Source organism: Macaca mulatta, chromosome 11 (genome assembly GCF_049350105.2).
Source record: "Macaca mulatta isolate MMU2019108-1 chromosome 11, T2T-MMU8v2.0, whole genome shotgun sequence".
Classification (NCBI taxonomy): Eukaryota; Metazoa; Chordata; class Mammalia; order Primates; family Cercopithecidae; genus Macaca; species Macaca mulatta.
Genome location: NC_133416.1, coordinates 127,973,756 through 127,993,575, shown reverse-complemented (window position 1 = coordinate 127,993,575; position 19,820 = coordinate 127,973,756). Strand labels below are relative to the sequence as shown.

The window sequence follows — 19,820 nt, the reverse complement described above, 5'->3', positions numbered from 1 at the left end:
AATGAATTACAATGGGTCTTTTCAATGGCATGATTCCACTGCAGTCTGAATAGCAGTCCCTGGGGTGTGCGATGCCATGCAATGCCCTGAGGGCATTTGCTATGCACTGACTCCATCCTTTATCATCCCCACATTACACGTAAGGAAACTGAGGTTCAGAGAGGAGATGCGACCGGCCCTAAGTCACACAGCAAGCAAACCCTGGGCCTATTGGCTACACATCTTCCCACGCAGCAGAGAGGGTGGCAGCTCTTTCTTTCTTTTTTTAGACAGAGTCTCGCTCTGTCACCCACTGGCGTGATCTTGGCTCACTGCAGCCTCCACCTCCTGGGTTCAAGCGATTCTCCTGACTCAGCCTCCCAAGTAGCTGGGACTCCAGGCACGTGCCACCATGCCCGGCTAATTTTTCTATTTTGTAGAGACACGGTTTTACCATTTGGCCGGGTTGGTCTTGAACTCCTGAACTCAAGTGATCCTCCCGCCTCGGCCTCCCAAAGTTCTGGGATTACAGGCGTGAGCCACCGCGCCTGGCCAATGGTAGCTGTGTCTATATCTGTCTGTCCGCACACACTGGGATTTCCTCCAGGGCAAAACCCTTGTCTTCACTTCCTTAGCCAAGCCTTTTCTGACCTCCCTAGAGGAGGCCAGGCCTGCCAAAGGTCCCTATATTTTTACTTAATAGCAGTATCCCAATTTGTAATCCTATATGATGTGTTTCTCTCATGTCTGTCTCTCCAACCAGTATGGAAGTTCCGGAAAGTCAGAAGTGATACAGACCCTGCTGGATGCTTCTCTTCTTATAGAACCTGATTTTGTTTGGAGAAGCTGAGTACCCAGCCAAATAACTGACTACATTCTTCAGTCTCCCTTAGCAGTCCCAGGTTCTGGCCCAAGGATGAGAATGGAAGTCACCGAGTACATAATAGGTACTCAATAAATGTATGTTGACCAGGCAAGAAGACTCATGCCTGGAATCCCAGCACTTTGGGAGGCCAAGGCGGGCAGATCACTTGAGGTCAGGAGTTTGAGACCAGCCTGCCCAACATGGTGAAACCCCATTTCTACTAAAAATACAAAAATTAGCCAGGCATGGTGGCGGGCGCCTGTAATCCCAGCTGCTTGGGAGGCTGAGGCAGGAGAATCGCTTGAACCTGGGAAGTGGAGGTTACAGTGAGCCGAGATCACGCCACTGCACTCCAGCCCAGGTGACAGAGCTAAACCCTGTCTCAAAACAGAAAACACAGGAAGGTCAAAAGAACCCTCATCTGACTTCGTTTTGAAATAAACAAACAAATAGAAAATGCCAAATGCAGAAATGCTCAGCTGGTTCTGGGTATGCAGTTGGTGCTCAGGACAGCTGGTTCTGGGTATGCAGTTGGTGCTCAGGAAACATGAGGGTCATCTAACCAGGCCCAAGGAGGAAAGACCATCACGGCCGTCTTGCTCTTGGAAATATTTTTATTGGTTCTGAGATAACAGGGCTGAGGCGAGCTGGGAGGGGCGCAGAGCGAAGGTGGGAGGCTTTGCCCTGGGGCGGACATGCTGTGTGGGATCTGCTGGCGGGCTCCCTGGCCCACCCAGCCAGCAGCAGCTGGGCACATGGCCCTTGGCGCCTGGCATGACCTCTGCCGGCTTGGCACGGTGGCCTCCTCGTCGGCGGGCGCCCCCGCTTTCCAGTTGCAGGAGTGAGTCTTTCACAGTGCGGAGGGGTGGGGGTCCGGGGTGGGCGCCTCCCCGGGGTGCAGGCAGGCCCCATCCGCCAATACATCCTGGGCTCTCGGCGGCTACGGCGGGTGAGGCAAGCTCTGGCTCCTCTTCGCCCCGCCATTGGGAGCTTGGCAGTCCTGGAGGGGCCCCCGCGGCCTCAGCGGGACATCATCCGGACAAACTCTGGAAGGGTAGAGGAGCAGCTGGGGAGCAAGCAGCAGCCAAAGGCCTCCCCAGGGTGCTGCCTTCAGACCCCTCCCCATTGCCACTGCCCCAACTCTGTGCTGGTCCCCCATCCATTCCGCCCCCTCCAATCCATCCACACAGCAGCCAGCTAGAGGGTTCGAATGTGCGGATCTGACCCCTGCGGAAACGTCCCACGGCTCTCCACTGGAAAATCTCCAATCTCCTGACAGCCTCATGGCCCTCCCTGATCTGGCCCTAGCTGACATCTCCAGCCATATCTCTCGGGCTAACTCCCAACCTATGTGCTCCAACTACGCAGATCTTTTCGGCCCCTCAATGCAGCTGGCTCGCTCGCTCTCTCTCTCTCACCTCTCAGCATTTTTTTTTTTTTTTTTTTTTTTTTTTTTGAGATGGAGTCTCACTCTGTCACCCAGGCTGGAGTGCAGTGATGCAATCTCAGCTCACTTAAGCCTCCACCTCCTGGGTTCAAGCGATGCTCCTGCCTCAGCCTCCGGAGTAGCTGGGACTACAGCTGTGCACTACCACATTGGGCTAATTTTTGTACTTTTAGTAGAGACAGGGTTTCACCATGTTGGCCAGGCTGGTGTCCTCTCAGCTTTTCTGAAAGCCCAACTTGTACCCCCTCCCTTCTTCTTCTTCTTCTTCTTCTTCTTCTTTTTTTTTTAAATGTAGAGACAGAGTCTCGCCTGTCGCCCAGGCTGGAGCGCAGTGGCATGATTATAGCTCACTGTAACGTCAGACTCCAGGGCTCTAGAAATCCTCCTGCCTTGGCCTCCCAAAGTGCTGGGATGACAGGTGTGGCCACCGTGCTCAGCCCTTTCTCTCTCTCTCTCTTTCTCTTTTTTTTTTTTTTTTTTTGAGACGGAGTCTTGCTCTGTTGCCCAGGCTGGAGTGCAGTGGCGTGATCTCGGCTCACTGCAAGCTCCGCCTTCTGGGTTCACGCCATTCTCCTGCCTCAGCCTGCCGAGTAGCTGGGACTACAGGCGCCCGCCACCACGCCCGGCTAATTTTTTGTATTTTTAGTAGAGACGGGGTTTCACCGTGTTAGCCAGGATGGTCTCGATCTCCTGACCTCATGATCCGCCCGCCTTGGCCTCCCAAGGTGCTGGGATTACAGGCGTGAGCCACCGCGCCTGCCTCTCTTTTTAAGGGCAATTTTAGGTTTACAGCCAAATGGAGTAGAAAGTATGGAGATTTTTGTCTGCAACCCCTGTCTCCACATATACATAGCCTCCCACCCCGACCACATTCCACACAGAGGGTGCATTTGTTATAACTGAGCGACCTACGCCGGCACATCGCTATCACCCGGAGACCACAGTTTACATCAGGGTTCACTGCTGGCGATGCACATTCTATGAGTTCGGACAAACGTATGCATCCTCTGCTGTTGTATCTTACAGAATCGTTTCTTTTTCTTTTTATTTATTTTTGAGACAGGGTCTCACTTTGTCACCCAGGCTGGAGTACAGTGGCACAATCTCGGCTCACTATAGCCTCGACCTCCCAGGCTCAAGCAATCCTGCCGCCTCAACTCTCCAGGTAGCTGGGGCTACAGGCATACGCCACCACGCTTGGCTAATTTTGTTTTTGTGTATTTAGTAAAGACAGGGTTTTGCCATGTTGCCCAAGCTGGTCTCAAACTCCTGACCTCAAGTGATCCTCCTGCCTCGGCCTCCCAAAATGCTAGGATTACAGGCATGAGCCACTGTACCTGGCCTCATACAGAATAGTTGCACTGCCCTAAAAATCCTCTCTGCTCTGCCTATTCATCCCTCCCTCCCTCTAACCCCTTGCAACCACTGATCTTTTTACTGACTCCATAGTTTTGCCTTTTCCAGAATGGCATATAGACGAAATCATATAGTATGCAGTGTTTTCAGATTGGTTTTTCACTTAGTAATATGCATTTGTGTCCCCTCTTCACCACATCTTTTCATGGCTAGATAGCTCATCTCTCTCTCTCTCTCTCTCTTTTTTTTTTTTTTTTTTTTTTTTTTTTTTTGAGACAGAGCCTTGCTCTGTCGCCCAGGCTGGAGTGCAGTGGTGCCATCTCAGCTTACTATAACCTCTGCCTCCCAGGTTCAAGTGATTCTGTGTCTCAGCCTCCCAAGTAGCTGGGATTACAGGTGCGTGCCACCACACCCAGCTAATTTTTTTGTATTTTTAATAGAGACAGGGTTTCACCATGTTGGTCAGGCTGGTCTCAAACTCCTGGCATCAAGTGATCTGCCCACCTCGGCCTCCCATAGTGCTGAGATTCCAGGCATGAGCCACCGCACCCGGCCTAGCTCATCTCTTTTTAGCACTGAGCAATATCCCATTGTCTGGATGTACCACAGTTTATTTATCCGTCACTTACTGAAAGGACACCTTGGTTGTTTCCAAGTTTGGACAATTATGAATAAAGCTGCTATAAGCATCTATGTACAGACTTGTGTGGATATAGGTTTTCAACTCATTTGGGTAAATACCTGCCCTTCCCTCTCACCTGATGGCTCTTCTCATTTTGGGGGGCTCTGATTGTTTATAACCTCCTCCAGGAAGTCTTCCCTAATCCCTCTCTGCAGCCTGGCACAGGTGCCCCCTCTATCGCAGCCCCCTGTGTTTCTCCCAGCACACATGGATTATGCTATTGTTTTCTCTGGTTTTCTTGCTGGGCTTGGGTTCTTTGAGGCAGAGACCAGATCTTAGCACACAGCAGATTTACAATGCATCTTCGTAGGATGAATGGGGGATGCCAGGCTTTCAAGAGTAAGGCTATCATCTGTGGTGGGCACTACCTGGATACAGGGAGACCTGAGATTTTCAGATCTGGTGACAATAAGGCCTTCTATCCAACTATCCACGCTCCCCGGCCTTGAAGGCTGACTGCTCCTGAGAGAAAACCTCCCAACCTTTGTGTTCTGGACACTCACAATCTCTGGCACATGCTTCTCTTGTCTTTCTGCTCAGCATGCAAGTTCCTGGCGCGCAGAGTCACCATTTTACCCTTTCCCTGTATCCCCTAGCGCCTCGCATGGTGTCATGCACAAGACTGCATTCTGCTGTGATTTCAGGCCTGGGGCTGTGCCCCAGCTCTGCCTCTTAATAGGCGGGCAATCTTGAGCTAGTTCTATTACTTCTCTGAGCCTCAGTTTCCTCATCTGTAACACGAGGTTATAATAATGCAACCCATAGGGTCACTGTGATAATTAAATGTAATAGTATGTGTAAAGCTACTTAGTACAATGACTGCACATAAGTGTACAGTAAATGATAACTATTATGATTATTATTGATTCTTTAAAAAGAAAGCCTTTGAGGCTGGGTGCTGTGCCTCATGCCTATAATCCCAGCACTTTGGGAGGCCAAGGCGGGTGGATCACTTGAGGCCAGGAGTTCGAGACCAGCCTGGCCAACATGGTGAAACCCTGTCTCTACTAAAAATACAAAAAATTAGCCGAGCATGGTGGTGGGCACCTATAGTCCCAGCTACTCGGGAGGCTGAGGCACAAAATCACTTGAACCCGGGAGGCAGAGATTGCAGTGAGCCGCGATTATGCCACTGCACTCCAGCCTGGGTGACAGAGCAAGACCTGTCTTAAAATAATAAATAAATAAATAAGCTTTTACTGAACACTAGCTGTGTTACGCAGGAAATGCAGATATTTAAAAAATAGGGTTCTTCTTTCAAAGTTCAGAGTCAGTTGGGAAGACAACTCTAACCAGCAGTTAGGGGTCAGTGTGAAGAACAGGTGAGTCTGAAGTGCTGTGAAAACCCGGAAAAGAGGAAGTTCAGTTTGAGGAACCAGGGAAGGTGCTAGAGGAAGGAGTCCCACTGTCGGGTCATGAAGAATGTCCCTTGGGCTAACAGAACTTAGCCCAGGTAAAGAACAGGATAAAAGCCCTCCTGGTGGCCAGGCACGGTGGCTTATGCCTGTAATCCCAGCACTTTGGGAGGCTGAGGTGGGTGGATCACTTGAGGTCAGGAGTTCAAGACTAGCCTGGTCAACACGGTGACACCCCGTCTCAACTAAATATACAAAAATTAGCTGGGCATGGTGGTGGGAGCCTGTAATCCCAGTTACTTGGGAGGTTGAAGCAGGAGAATCACTTGAATCCGGGAGATGCAGTTTGCAGTGAGCCAACATCCTGCCACTGCATTCCAGCCTGGGCAACAGAGTGAGACTCTGTCTAAAAAAAAAAAAAAAAAAAGGCCCTCCTGCCAAAAAAATCAGAGTATTCAAGAGAGACCCTAGCAGGTTCACTGGTCACAGGTATTTTGGTGGAGTGCGAATGAAGGACTGTGAGTTGCGGCTGGGGAGGTGAGCTGTGGTCAGATTTTAGGGAGCCTGAGTGTTAAGTTGAGGAACATAATGTTCAGAAAACACCTACTGTGGATGGATGCATGAGTGGGTAGACAGATAAATGGACAGAGAAGGATGGGTGCAGATGGACACAGGGATGGGTGAATGGATGAGTAGCTGGATATAGATGGGGAAATGGCAGAACAGATAGATGCGTAGATCAATGCAAGTATGGGTAGAAGTATATGCACGTGAATGTGTGAATGGAAGTATGGAAGTACAAATGCATAGAGAGATCGATATGAGTAGATGAATATGTGGATAGATTCATGGATGAATGTAGAGAAGAATTAATAGATGCATGAATGGACAGTTAAATGCATGGATAAATGGCTACAGGAATGATTTATTTATTTATTTTTTTTTTGAGACGGAGTCTCGCTCTGTCGCCCAGGCTGGAGTGCAGTGGCGCGATCTCGGCTCACTGCAAGCTCCGCCTCCCGGGTTCACGCCATTCTCCTGCCTCAGCCTCCCGAGTAGCTGGGACTATAGGCGCCCACAACCGCGCCCGGCTAATTTTTTGTATTTTTAGTAGAGACGGGGTTTCACCGTGGTCTCGATCTCCTGACCTTGTGATCCGCCCGCCTCGGCCTCCCAAAGTGCTGGGATTACAGGCGTGAAGGAATGATTGTTTAGAGATGGAGGAATGGATAAATAGGCATCTGGACAGATAAGAAGATAAACGGATGAAAAGATGGAGAGATAGGGCTGGGCACGGTGGCTTATGCCTATAATCCTAGCACTTTGGGAGGTCGAGGCGGGTGAATTGCTTGAGCTCAGGAGTTCAAGACCAGCCTGGGCAACATGGTGAAACCCCGCCTCTACTAAAATACAAAAAAATTAAAAACAAAAATTAGCCAGGCATGGCGGCGTGCACCTGTGGTCCCAGCTACTTGGGAGGCTGAGGCAGGAGAATCGCTTGAACCCAGGAGGCAGAGGTTGCAGTGAGCCAAGATGGTGCCACTGCACTCCAGCCTGGTGACAGAGCAAGACTCTGTCTCAAAAAAAACAAAAAAAAGAAAAGATGGAGAGACAGACAGATATGGAAAGATGGACAGATAGATGAATAGGTAGATGAATGGATGGACAGATGGATGGATAGATGGATGGATGGATGGATGGATGGATGGATGGATGGATGGATGGACAGATGGATGGATAGATGGATGGATGGATGGATGGATGGATGGATGGATGGACAGATGGATAGATACGTAGACAAATGGATGGATGGATGGATGGATAGATGGATGGATGGATGAATGGATGGATGAATGGATAAATGGATGGATGGATGATGGACAGATAGATAGGTAGATGAATGGATGGATGGATAAATGGACAGATGGATGGATAAGTGGAGGATGGATGGATGGATAGATGGGTAGATAAATGGATGGATGGATGATGGACAGATGGATAGATAGGTAGATGAATGGATGGATAAATGGACAGATGAATGGAAAGGTAGAGGATGGATAGAGGATGGATGGATAGATGCATGAAGAGATGCATGGGGAAGGAATGGGAGGTGGATTAGAGCGGGGCGTGGGTGGAGGGATAGGAGGATGAAAGGGCTGGGGGTTGGAAAGTTAGAGTGTATTGATAGGTTACATGATGGATACACAATCGGAGGGCTCCACAGATGGCCACTGCTGGCTTGCTTCTCTCCCACTTTCAAGCCCCACCTACCTTCAAAGTCCACTCGTCCATCCCCATTGAGGTCCACATCTCGGATAATTTCCTCTATGTCTCGGTGTCCCACCTGATGGCCCAGGAGCTTCCTCATAGCCTCTCGCAACTCACTGGTGCTTATTTCCCCATCACCATTGGTGTCAAACTAGAGAAGGCAGGAAGGAAGGAGAGGTCGCCCCAACATGGCGATTGGCAGCATCAGGTCCCAAAGTTGAGCTCCTTCTCCAGTGTCATTTCCCCCTTTACCAGAGACCTTTCTCTGCCCAAGCTCCCTCCCCTGATCTGGGACTTGGGGCTCAGGCTTCTTTTGAAGTATTTATCCTGCAGATAAGATTCCAATAGCTGCCCCCATGCCTGCCTGCCTCTGCCCGTTACCTCTCGGAAAGCATCTCGCAGTTCCTTTACACCAATCATATCTGCTGTCTCTGCCAGGAGTTTAGGCCCCATTAGCTCCACGAAGTCATCAAAATCTACGTGGCCACCCACTGGAAAAAGAGGAAAGGGCTAGGTCATCCCCGATAATACCCATTCCCTGTCTCCAAGTAGACAACTGACAGAATGGGCAACCCCTCCTTGAACTGCTCATCAGACAGAGAAAAACTTAATAATAACAGGAGCCCTCTGTTCAGTTCTTCCTGTGAGCCAGTTACTGGGCTGTTTTACAGATATTCCCTAATCTACTTTCTGGGCTCCACTCCTCCAATTCGGCCCTCATTTTACAGGTGAGGAAACTGAGGCTCAGAGAGGGTAAGTCGTTGGCCCCAGATCACAGAGCTGGAAAGAGGTGGATGCAGAATTTGAAGCCAGTCCTGTCTGACTGCAGAGGACAGCAAGGGTGAGGACCGGAAGGGACACAGGTGCCTGGTAGAGGGACTCACGGTTCATGTTGATCTGCTGGGACAGTTCGATGAGCTCCATCTCAGTGGGCATGTAGCCCATGGTGCGCATGCAGTTGCCCAGGTCCCGGCAGTTGATGTAGCCATCCTTGTCCTTGTCGAATTCTCTGAAGGCCTCTCGGAGCTCTGGGGAAGTGAGCAAAGGTGGATGTCATTGGGGGTAGGACCTGCAGATCCTCTGTGGGCAAAGGCAGCCCAAAGGCCCACCAGCGTGGAAAGAGGGGCCCAGGAGCTTCCCAGGATGCTGGGGTATTTCTCTTGCCTTCTGTGCACACCTTCAGCAGCTGGTTTCACAGAAGATAGCCCGTTCCCAGGGGCCTCTCTTCCCATCAACCTCCCTTCCCACACCTTCATGGAGGGTTAGGCAGTCCTTTCCCCCAAGGGGCCAAGTTTTACCTTCGATTTCCTCTGGTCGCAGTGATCTATCCTGAAACAAAAGAACATGTCCTATTAGCCGCGACAAGGGACCTGGAAGTCACAAAATATCTAACCTGGGGGCCATCCAACTGGCAGCAGGCACTGGGTAGGAGGTGACGAGGATGCAGCAGAAGTGTGCCTGGATCGGATCCTTGAGGGGAAAAGAAAACCCCACATCTTGCTTAGACATGGAAGCTCCTGGACCGCTAACAAGAGATTCCCAAGGAGCCACCAGCCCCACCAGCCTGGGCACAGAACCTCTGTGCCTCCAGCCCCTTGTTCCAGATACAAGAATGGATGAGCAGGAGTTTGAGGCTGTAGTGAGCTGTGATGGTACCATGGCACTCTGTCACCCTGGGCAACAGAGTGAGACCCTGTCTCCAAAAAAAAAAAAAAAAAAAAATGAGTCAGGGAACAGAGTTGGTCTAGTGGCAAAAACCTGCAAATAAAACAGGGTCCAGGGAGGCCACAACAGGGAGAAGAGAGCACCACCCAACGAAACAGGAAGAGCAGGGCGACAGAGGCTGCAAGACAACAGATGAGGCGCCGGAGGGGAGAGAAGGCCGGGCCATCCTGAAGTGGGGGTAGGAGGACAGGGAGGAATCAGGAGGAGACGTGGCAGCAGAATGGGGCTGTGCCTGCTTCCCAGGCACTGCCCCACCTTCTCCAATTTGAGCCCCATCCCTATACGTTGCCCTGTCACAGGACACCATATAGGACCCCAGGGGCCACCAGTGCTTCTGGCTGCAGCCAGGGTCCAAAAAGCACATGTCTCCAACCTCAAGTAGTGCCCAGGTCTCCTGGGCAATCAAGGCAACCCCGAATCCAGGCGTCAGAACAGATGGCAGAGACACCTCCGAGGAGCAGGCCTGGAGGAAGCTCAGGTTGGTGAGGTGCCAGTTGTCCCAGGCCTGCCCAGGAGGGAGACAGACGGGCATGAAATGGGTACAGGTGCCCAGTTGGACCTGGTTAGTACACTCTAAAAGTGGCCTTCAGCGTCCAGCCTCCCCCGTGTTGCAGCTCTCTGCCTTTGGGCAGGGAGAACACCAGGCAGGTGTGCCCATCCTGAAGAGGCTCGCACAGCTGTGGGCATACCTCTCGTGAACACAGACATGCGGGCATGCCATAGTGAGCGTGTGGCACCTCCACTGTGCATGCAGGACGTTCCAGCCAACGGGGCCAGGGTGGGTGGAGACAGTCACTCCAAACTGGCCCCAGGACAAAAGACAACACCAGAAAATCTGCAGATCATCTAGAAAGGGAAGGGCTGCTGAGTCACATCTCATGGGACAACCAGGTGCATAGGACCAAGAGCTCAGAGGTGGCTCTGTGTGGCAGGACAGCGTTGAGAGTGTGTGTGACCTTGGAGGGAGCAGACTGCAAGCTCCCAGCTCCGCCAGGCCGGGGGTAGGAGTCACCCGAAGGGAGGCGTGTCTCTGAGATGACTGCATGGACGTTCGCCTATAAAGTTCGCCATGGGCCAGGCACGGTGGCCCACGCCTGTAATCCTAGCACTTTGGGAGGCCAAGGCAAGAGGATCACTTGAAACCAGGAGTTCGAGACCAGCCTGGGCGATATAGTGAGACCTCATCTCTACAAAAAAAAAAACACCTGTTTTAGTTAGCCAAGCATGGTGGTGCATGCCTGTTGTCCCAGCTACTCGGGAGGCTGAGGCAGGAGAATCACTTGAGCCTGGGAGGCGGAGATTGCAGTGAGCCAAGATTGTACCACTGAACTTCAGCCTGGGCCAGAGAGTCAGACTCTGTCTCAAAAACAAACAAACAAAAAAGCTGGTCATGGTGCCTGGCTCAAGGGTAGGTCGCAGTCATTCCAACACAAACCCATATGTGTTGGAAAAACCATCCAAAAAGGATGTTTTGTGCAACGGGTCATCCCAGCAGTCAGTGAAAGTGAGCGAGTAAGCACGTGTGTACACATACGTGCAGAGCACACCCCCGAGGACCCCACGCATCGGGCTTTAAGCAGCCTCCCACTTCTCCAGGGCCCAGTTCTGCAGGACTCAGGAGGAACAGGCATTGCTGACTCCATCGCAGCCCCTTCCGTTCCTCCTGTACACCCAGAGCCCAGGGGGCAGCAAAGCTGGGTGCCCCTTCACGGGCTGTGCCCGCCACCAGAGCTGGTCTGCTGAGCACTGACGGCTGGTCCTCGGATCACACTCCCCGGGCACAGCAGTAGCAATGTGTGTTCTCTGCCCTGGAGTAGAGCCAGGGATGCCCACTAATGTGCCAGGAAGATCACGTGCAGCAACTCAGGGTCAGGTGGGAATGCGGTGCAGGAACATGCATTTCTCCCCAATTCATGTGGTTGGGGAGACACCCTTGGGCCCTAGAGGCAGACAGACCTGAGTATGAAGCTCAGATCTGCTTCCTCAGGCAGGTCACTCTGTTGTTTGAGCCACAGTTTCCTCATCTGTAAAATGGGTTAATACCATTTCCCACCTCACAGGGCCTTAGTGTGCATTCAGTGAGACAAGCTATTAAAATGTTTAGCATGTGGCATTCAATAAATGCAACCTACAAATATTTACCTCTATAACATCCTCATTAGTCCTCTCCTCTCTTTGAACTATTTAGCTACTTGTAGAAAGCTGGCCAATTCAGTAGCCGCTAGCCACATGTGGCTATGTAAATTTGAGTAAGAATAACATAAAATCCATAATTCAGTTCCTTAGTTGCACTAGCCACATTTCAAGTGGTCAATGGCCACATGTGGCTAGTGGCTACTGTATCAGACAGCGCGGAATTTAGAATATTTCCATCATTGTAGAAAGTTCTACCGGATAGTGCCACGTGTACAGAGTTGTCGTTAGGAGCACTAGAGGTTCTTGAGTCAGACTATCCAAGTGTGAACCCTACCTCTACCACCACCAAGCTGTTACCTTGAGGATGTGACCTCTGCAAGTCGGTTTTCTTTCTCTTTCTTTCTTTTGTTTTTTGATGGAGTCTCACTGTGCTGCCCAGGCTGGAGTGCAGTGGCGCGATCTTGGCTCACTGCAACCTCTGCCTCCTGGGTTCAAGCGATTCTCCTGCCTCAGCCTCCCGAGTAGTTGGGATTACAGGCATGCACCACCACGCCCAGCTAATTTTTGTATTTTAGTAGAGATGGGCTTTCACCATGTTGGCCAGGCTGGTCTCAAACTTCTGACCTCAAGTGATCCACCCACCTAGGCCTCCCAAAGTGCTGGGATTACAGGTGTGAGCCACTGTGCCCAGCCCAAGTCAGTTTTCTCATCTGTAAAATGGGGACGATAAAAGCACCTACCCCTTAGAGTTGCTCTGAGGCTTAAATGAGGCAGTCCGCCAACACACTAGGCACAGGGCTCACCTAGTAAGTGCTCGTAACAATGTATCTGATATTCTTTTTATTATTATGATTCTGCTGGTGGATATGGACTCACCAGCACTTTGTAGCCATGAGTGGAAAACTCTGGGGATCAGATTCACAAGTTGGGGGTGTGAGCTCTGTATAGACTCCTTCTTCTTCCCAGCACCTCCTCACGCCCTGTGAAGCCGAGTTCAGCGGGCTCCACTGGGCCAACTTACGTACAGGCTGCCTGTTCTCAGCGAAGCCCTTGCGCAGGAAAATGCAGGCAGGGCCCAGCAGGTTGTGCATGACTGCGCAGTTCTGGGCCAGCATCAGGAGCGGTCCTGGGAGCTCGGTGTCGGCCGCCAGCCCCTCCTCGCTCGTCTGCACCACCATGTAGCTGGTCTGTTCCTCCTGGCACATCTTCAGCCAACACCAAGCAAATGCAAAAGAGAGGCAGGTTGTCACCTCCCTGCCCAGCCTGGCTCCTGGTCCCGGGAGGGGCTTTCCGCAAGAGGGGACCCTGAGAGTCAAGGAGTGGGGCTCAGAGAGCCCTGAGCATGCACAGGCATCAAATCAGTCCAACAGACGGAGTCTCCAATCCTTGACAGAAATGGTGGTTCCGGCGAGAGCTGAGTGTGATGGCCTCTGTGTGGCACATGCGCACGTGCGCAAACACACACACACACAGGCACACACATATGCACAGACTCACACACCCGTGTGCATGAAGAGACAGGAGCAGCGGGGGGCTTCTATTCTCATCAATGGCAAGTGTTCACTCAGAGCCTAGTGAAACAACATCCTTTTCCAAAATGCTCCCAACATCCCAGTTCAATCAATCTCCAGGGCTAAGTCATTCCTCCCAGCTCCCAAACGGACTTGCCCTACCCCAGCCAGATCCCCGCTGGAAGGCTGTGAGGGCAATCGGAGCTGGCAGCATGGAGACCAGGCTCGGCTGGTCTGCCAGACCGGAGATTGCACACGCAGGTGCCATTGCTGACATAAATGAAGCAGGCAGGGTGTGAGGGGGGGGACTGGGGCAAAGTGGAGATGGTGCCCCCTCCTTTTTTTTTCTTTTTTGGTGGCTAGTGCACTCTGTCACCCAGGCTGGAGTGCAGTGGTGTGATCTCGGCTCACTGCAACCTCTGACTCCCAGATTCAAGTGATTCTCCTGCCTCAGCCTCCCGAGTAGCTAGGTTTACAGGCACTCGCCACCATACTGGCTAATTTTTTTTTGTATTTTCAGTAGACATGGGATTTCACCATGTTGGCCAGGCTGGTCTCAAACTCCTGACCTCAGGTGATCCTCCTGCTTCAGCCTCCCAAAGTGCTGGGATTACAGGCATCAGCCACTGCACCTAGCCTGAGATGGTGCCACCTCTGAAGAGGTAGCACTACTTAACTCCAGCCCAGTGTAACCAGATCTGATTTAAAGCACCGGGTGGGCCACACAAGGCACAGCTGTAGGTAGGATTCCACCCAGTTTGTGATTTCAAGACTAGATATTCTCTGCCATCCACCAGTTCTTTTCCTCCCTCCCGCCTTCCCTGGCTCCCTGCCTGGCCCAGAGTGCCGGACCTCTAGAGGCTAAGGCAGGGGCCTTCTCTGCTTACCTAATATAGCTGTGCTCCCAGGCCCTGACCAGCCGGTCCTCCGCCCTGAAGGTTCCCATGCAGCTATAAAAAGTCAGCACTGCCCACAGACCTTCCCCTTAGGACAACAGCAGCATCCAGACACAACATTCAGTTCGCCCCGACCTCCCGGGATGCCCAGTGCCTCTCCAGAAACCAGCTCCTGCACTCTGCCTTCAGCCTGGAGCCGGCATAACTTCCTTCAGTGTGGGGGGATTTGGCTAGAGTAGGACCTTCCCAAGGAGCGACGGGAGCTGAAACCCTGAGGGCTGTCTTTGTCTGAGAACTGCAGGTCTGCGCACCCTATCCTTCCATCCTACTGCATTCTACTTGCAGCCAGATTCCTCCAAGGCAAAGAAGGCCCTGCCTAGGAGAACATCCCAAAACCTAGGGGCAGCCTGTCCTTCCAGGCTGAGACGCAGAACAAGCCCCTGCCCACCATGTCCTCTCTGCTTCCTCTCCCCAAAGCCCTATGGGGCTACAGACCGAGGCTCCCTTCCATCTTCCTAAGCCCCTTCCAGGCCTAGAGAGGGTGGTGCAGTATTCTGGTTCCTCAAAGGGGAAGCAGCTTCTCAGGCTGGAGGTGAAGGAACTCAGTCCCAGGGCCAAGTTCGATGAGTGCCATAAATGTCCATTTTAGGTGATCCCAGAACTTAAGGGATGTCAGACAGGCCGAGGGCCCCCCCCGGTTTGATATCCCAAACAGTTGTGATTCAGAGCCTCGGCTTCACTCACTCAGACTTCTGGGACCTAGACTAGAGCAAGACAAGACTAGAGCGAGGCAGAACAAGAGACCTTCCCGTCTGGGATAGTGGATCAAAGCATGCCTGAGATGACAGTGACTGGCTGAACCCAGGAACCAGTCTCAGGTGTCTGCAGAGAGTCAGCGTTTTTGTTTCTGGCTGAATCTTCTGCACTTGGCTCAGAGATGGCATAACCCAGGAAGGTGGGGAGGCAGCAGGTGGCACAGAACTCCGAGAGGCAGGCCGGGCGCGGCGGCTCACGCCTGTCATCCCAGCACTTTGGGAGGCCGAGGCGGGTGGATCACCTGAGGTTAGGAGTTCAAGACCAGCCTGCCAACATGGTGAAACCCCATCTCTACTAAAAATACAAAAATTAGCTGGGTGTGGTGGCGGGCGCCTATAATCCCAGCTACTTGGGAGGCTGAGGCAGGAGAATCACTGAACCCAGGAGGCGGAGGTTTCAGTGAACCGAGATGCAAAACTGCACTCCAGCTTGGGCGACCGAGCGAGACTCCATCTCAAAACAAACAAAACAAACAAACAAAAACTTTAAAAGGCAGTTTAGTCTGCTGGCTTTGGGCTCAAACAGTCTTAGGGACAAATTCTGGCTCTGCCACTTGCTTGCTGTGTGACCTTGGGCAGGTCATTTCACCTCTCTGTGCTCCAGTTTCCTTCTCCATACCGTGGGAGACGATCATGACTAGTCACAGGATTCCTGTGACAAGTAAATGAGTTATACACATCAAGTGCTCCGCATGGTGGCTAGGGCATGGCAAGAGGAGGTGAATAAATAGAGTTGCCATAGTGATGGCAATGATGGCGATGATGATGGTGGTGGTAGTGATGTAATTTAAGAGATATTGGGTGCCAGAAGGCATTTACTTCTGGCTGCAAAGGAAGTGGGGGAGCATCTGCCAATCAGGAAGAAATGAGAAGGATGGAGAGGAATTTGCTCCCATGAAGAATGGAGCAGTGGTGGCTGGGGAATTTCCACTGCATCTCTTGATCATAATACTGCCTGGCACCAAGTTGCCCCAGAGGCTGCAATTCATCTCTCGCCAATGATGGCACCTGACAGCCTGGTCCTGCCCAGCTCTGAGCCTGGTGCAGGCTGCCTCTCACCATTTCCAGTTCCCCAAATACGGCTCAGGAAGCCAAGTGGGCAGCGGCCCATGGACAGACAATTTCTCCTGGCACCAAGGTGACGTCTCCTAAGTGTGGCATAGCAACAGGAGGGGCAAGCGTGCCTCATGACCTGACAGCTTTCTAATAACACAAGCTGGCCAAGAGTATGTACGTCAAAGCTCCCTCTCGCTGAATGAAGGTCTTCAAGGAGAAGCTGAATGAGGGAGAGCCTGGTGAGCGGGGAGGGGACTGATGCACTGAGCGGGAATTTGGACTAGATGACTTCTAAGGTCAGATCCAGAAATCTATGAATAACATTTCTGACAGCAGGGGAAAGAGAGAGGCAGCCTCTCGTAGAGGAAAACATAAAAATAAAATGCCAGCTCTGATTTTATACAGACTAGGGTTTAAATCCCAGCTCTGCTTCCTATCGACTGTGTAACCTTAGGAAGGCTCTATCTCTGAGTCCAGCTTCTTTCTCTATAAAATAGCCAAAATGACTATGTAGTGGAAAAGAGAAAATGAGATAACAGGCATTAGGTATGTTGTAGATATTTAGAAAAAAAAAAGCAATTATTAAGAATATGATATAAACATGAAATTGAATGCAGTAAGTTTTTTTCTCTTTTACTCTATGGACTGAAAATCTCTCCTATTTCCTGTTTCTCCTCCATCTCTCTTCTCTAAAACCCAGAGTGGAACAATTATGATTATGATAACAAGAATACTAACATTTATTGACTATTATAGGCCAGCCACTGTGCACAGAACTTTATTTCATTTTCAGAATCACTTTAAGAGGTGGATATTAGTGTGCCCAACTGATGGATGGACAAGGGAATCGAGGAACAGAGAGGTTAAGTAATTTGTCTAAGGTCACATGGCCAGAAAGAGGAGGCCTGTGTAGTCTGACTCTTAAGCACATTGTTGTGTAAGGGAGGATGGGGGGGACAGAAGAATGATTCTTGTTCTTAAGTTCACTTCCTCAGGCTCTGGATGGAACCTATTACAAGGGCTAATTCGGATCACTTTCTGCTTCTCTGGAACAGTGCGGAGGCCACTTCCGATGCAGAAGGCTCCCCCAAGAAGACACCAGATTATGGGGGAGGTGTGCATGGAAGAAACAACAAGCCCTTGGAAGGATCCAAGGAGCAGCAAAGATTAGAAGGAATTTGATGTGAGCAGCTTAGCCAAATGAGGAAGACGACAAGCAGAAAAGCCCAAAATGTCCTAAATTGAGAGGCTGTTAAACTGACTGAGATAGGATGGGGTTGGGGATAGAGACGCCAATAGCTCACCCGAGGCCACAGGTAAGTCACTTAACCCCTCCCTCTGAATGTCATTGAAGTTCCTTTTCTGGAAAATGGAAGAACTGGAAGAAAACCACCCCATCATTCCCTCTTCCTTTAAATAATATCTGAGTCTCTTCTATGGCCTGGCTACAGAGGGCTAGAAAAATAGGCAGAGCCCACCTAACCCAAAACCCTATAGGTGCAAACCCAGCCTTGCATGAAAGATGCTTTAGAGATGATCATTTTCTTTCTAAAAGGAATTTTTGCAAAAAAAAAAAAAAAATTCCAAGTGTATGAGCAATAAAGCCACTACAGAAAGTGACTTATATACAACCCCTGCTCAACACATCGCCCAGGCAGCCTCCTTCTTAATGGAAAAACTCCTGGGCCCTAAAACCACTCGGGTCCTGTTTGAGATGCTCTGACTTAACTCAAGAATCACTGGGGCAGAAGGGGATATACTCTGTTTGGTTCCTTTCAGTAGCAATGAGATCTACTTCAGAATCCACAATTCTGAAGGCTTAGAGGTCATCAGAGAGGCTCACAGACCCTCAAAGGATATGAATGAGTCCCTGGCCTTGCTGCTGGGAAGGGTCTTCAGATTTCGCCAGTTTTAAGGAACTTGGCCAGTCCCTTGAATGACTAAGGTGCCAGTCAAGTTCACTGACATCTTAAGGTTCCACCCTTTTCATTTTACACCCCAGAAACCCCAAAGTTACACAGTTTCTTTCCCAAGCCTTGTATAAATTCCCAAACACAGTTTCACCCTCACCCCCATGCCCAAAGCCTGGACACAGAAAACGGCAGCAGGAGGGTGTCCGGGATAGGAGCAGGGAGGCAGCCCTGGACAGAACCCCTGGGAAGGGTAGCAAGCTCCAGCCACCCTTTCTGTCCCCAACCTCTGGGACAGATGGTAAGACACCCCCAATCCCCAGCCCCAGATCTTGGAAACTCCAGAAACATACCTTCCTTGAGAGATTTCTCAGTGGAGACTTGACACAGTTGCCCATCCTAAGTTGAGGCAGCCCCTCTTGGGATTCCCGGGTCCATGAAGGAGGCTCCTGGGGGGCTGAGGGACTTCTGTCCCAGTCTCTGCCAACCCCAGCCTCCCTCCGTCTGTGCGGTTCTTCCTCCAGGACGGATGTGAGCCCTCTCTTGCGCGCGTGCTCTCTTACTCGTCTGCCTGCTCCTGCTCTCTGATTTTTTTTTTTTTTTTTGGGGTGGATTGTGTGTGTTTGTGTGTGGGTTTAACTCTCTGGGCACTTTCTTAAGGAGATGAAAGCAGAAGGGGAGAGTGCAGGGCACAGGGAAAATCACCTGGAGAGCTGATGGCAGAGGGCAGCCAAGCTGGAGAAGGCTGCCGGATCATCTACATCAGATTAGCACTCAGTCCTCTCTCTGGTTCTCTCCCCTTCTCTCGGCCCCTCCTTTCCCCGCTGCCAAATCTGCAGGGAGATGGCCTCAGGGAGGGGGGGCCCAGAATGGCAGCTGCGGCTGGGAATTAGGCCAGCAGGCCCAGAAAGGGAAGCTGGCTAGTTTGGGTCCCCGAAGCCAGGGTGCCTGCCGCACAGCTCCCAGCCTTGTATGCGCGCACACACACACGTGCATGCACACACACACATATGCGCACAAACACACACACACACATGCATGCACACACAAGCACTCAGGGAGATATATGCCCCTTCCAAAGAGCAGTAAGCTGGACAAGCACTCACTGCCCCTGGCAATTCCAGCTGTATTGAGAGCTGCGGCTCCAGTCCGGAGCCTGGGAGGTCTGGTGACGTCTCCATCATGCTCCATTTTTCACACTTGCCTTGTCACTGAAATGGGACGAGGCTCGGGGGCTGGCAGTGCAGATGAGCCAACAGTCAGATCAGATCCTTCTGCTCTGTGTGCAATATCTCCGACCCAAAGGAAACCAGGAGATGGTGCTGAGGGGAGCACGACGGAGGCAGCGCAGGCAGAGAGGGCATGAACAAAAGGTCTCTGAACCTCCTCCTTCTCGCCCCCTGCCTCATCCAGAGCAAAGACTTCTCCCCAGCTTCCTTGGGGTGCCGAGCAGAGAAGAAGCCCTTTACGAAGCGCTCTTCGAGGTCACACAGCTCGAGCTTTTTAGGTGACTGGCTCTTCCTCGTCCCTCCAGGGTCGGTTTTGATATGAATTCATCTCACTCCTCAGATGTCCTGTTTGAGACCTACAGCCCCAGCCAGATTCCCCGAGTGCAAGTATCCCTGTTTCCTGCACCCAGCTTTCTCCAGCAGGGGGCACCAGAGATAGACTGGAAGCCGAACTCCTCCCAGGCCCCCGATGCAGCCGATTCTTGCACGCTAGCTCAGTTTTCAGCCCGGAGAATCTCCTTTCCCAGGAACTTTTGTCCCGTGTGGGGTGGCTGCTCAGAACTCCTGTTAGGAAGATGGGTGGGGGCGCT

The 19,820-nt window shown here is 51.5% G+C and overlaps 1 protein-coding gene across 4 annotated transcripts in view; it reads right to left on the bottom strand.

Moving 5' to 3' along the window:
• Window positions 1-1,440: 1,440 nt before the first annotated feature.
• The window catches only part of CABP1 (calcium binding protein 1), a 26,863-nt gene continuing 8,483 nt past the window's right edge, over window positions 1,441-19,820 (bottom strand). For 2 of the 4 annotated variants that reach the window (XM_028829983.2, XM_028829984.2), the window contains 5 exons: window positions 9,251-9,281; window positions 8,837-8,980; window positions 8,334-8,443; window positions 7,956-8,103; window positions 1,441-1,890 (listed from right to left, as the gene is read on the bottom strand). In XM_028829983.2, coding sequence (XP_028685816.2) covers window positions 1,865-1,890; window positions 7,956-8,103; window positions 8,334-8,443; window positions 8,837-8,980; window positions 9,251-9,281 — 459 coding nt within the window. In that variant the 3' untranslated portion in view covers window positions 1,441-1,864. Of the gene's footprint in view, window positions 1,891-7,955; window positions 8,104-8,333; window positions 8,444-8,836; window positions 8,981-9,250; window positions 9,282-12,838; window positions 13,019-18,354; window positions 18,790-19,820 lie in introns of those variants that run through there. The other 2 variants (XM_015152969.3, XM_028829986.2) reach the window with 2 other exon arrangements.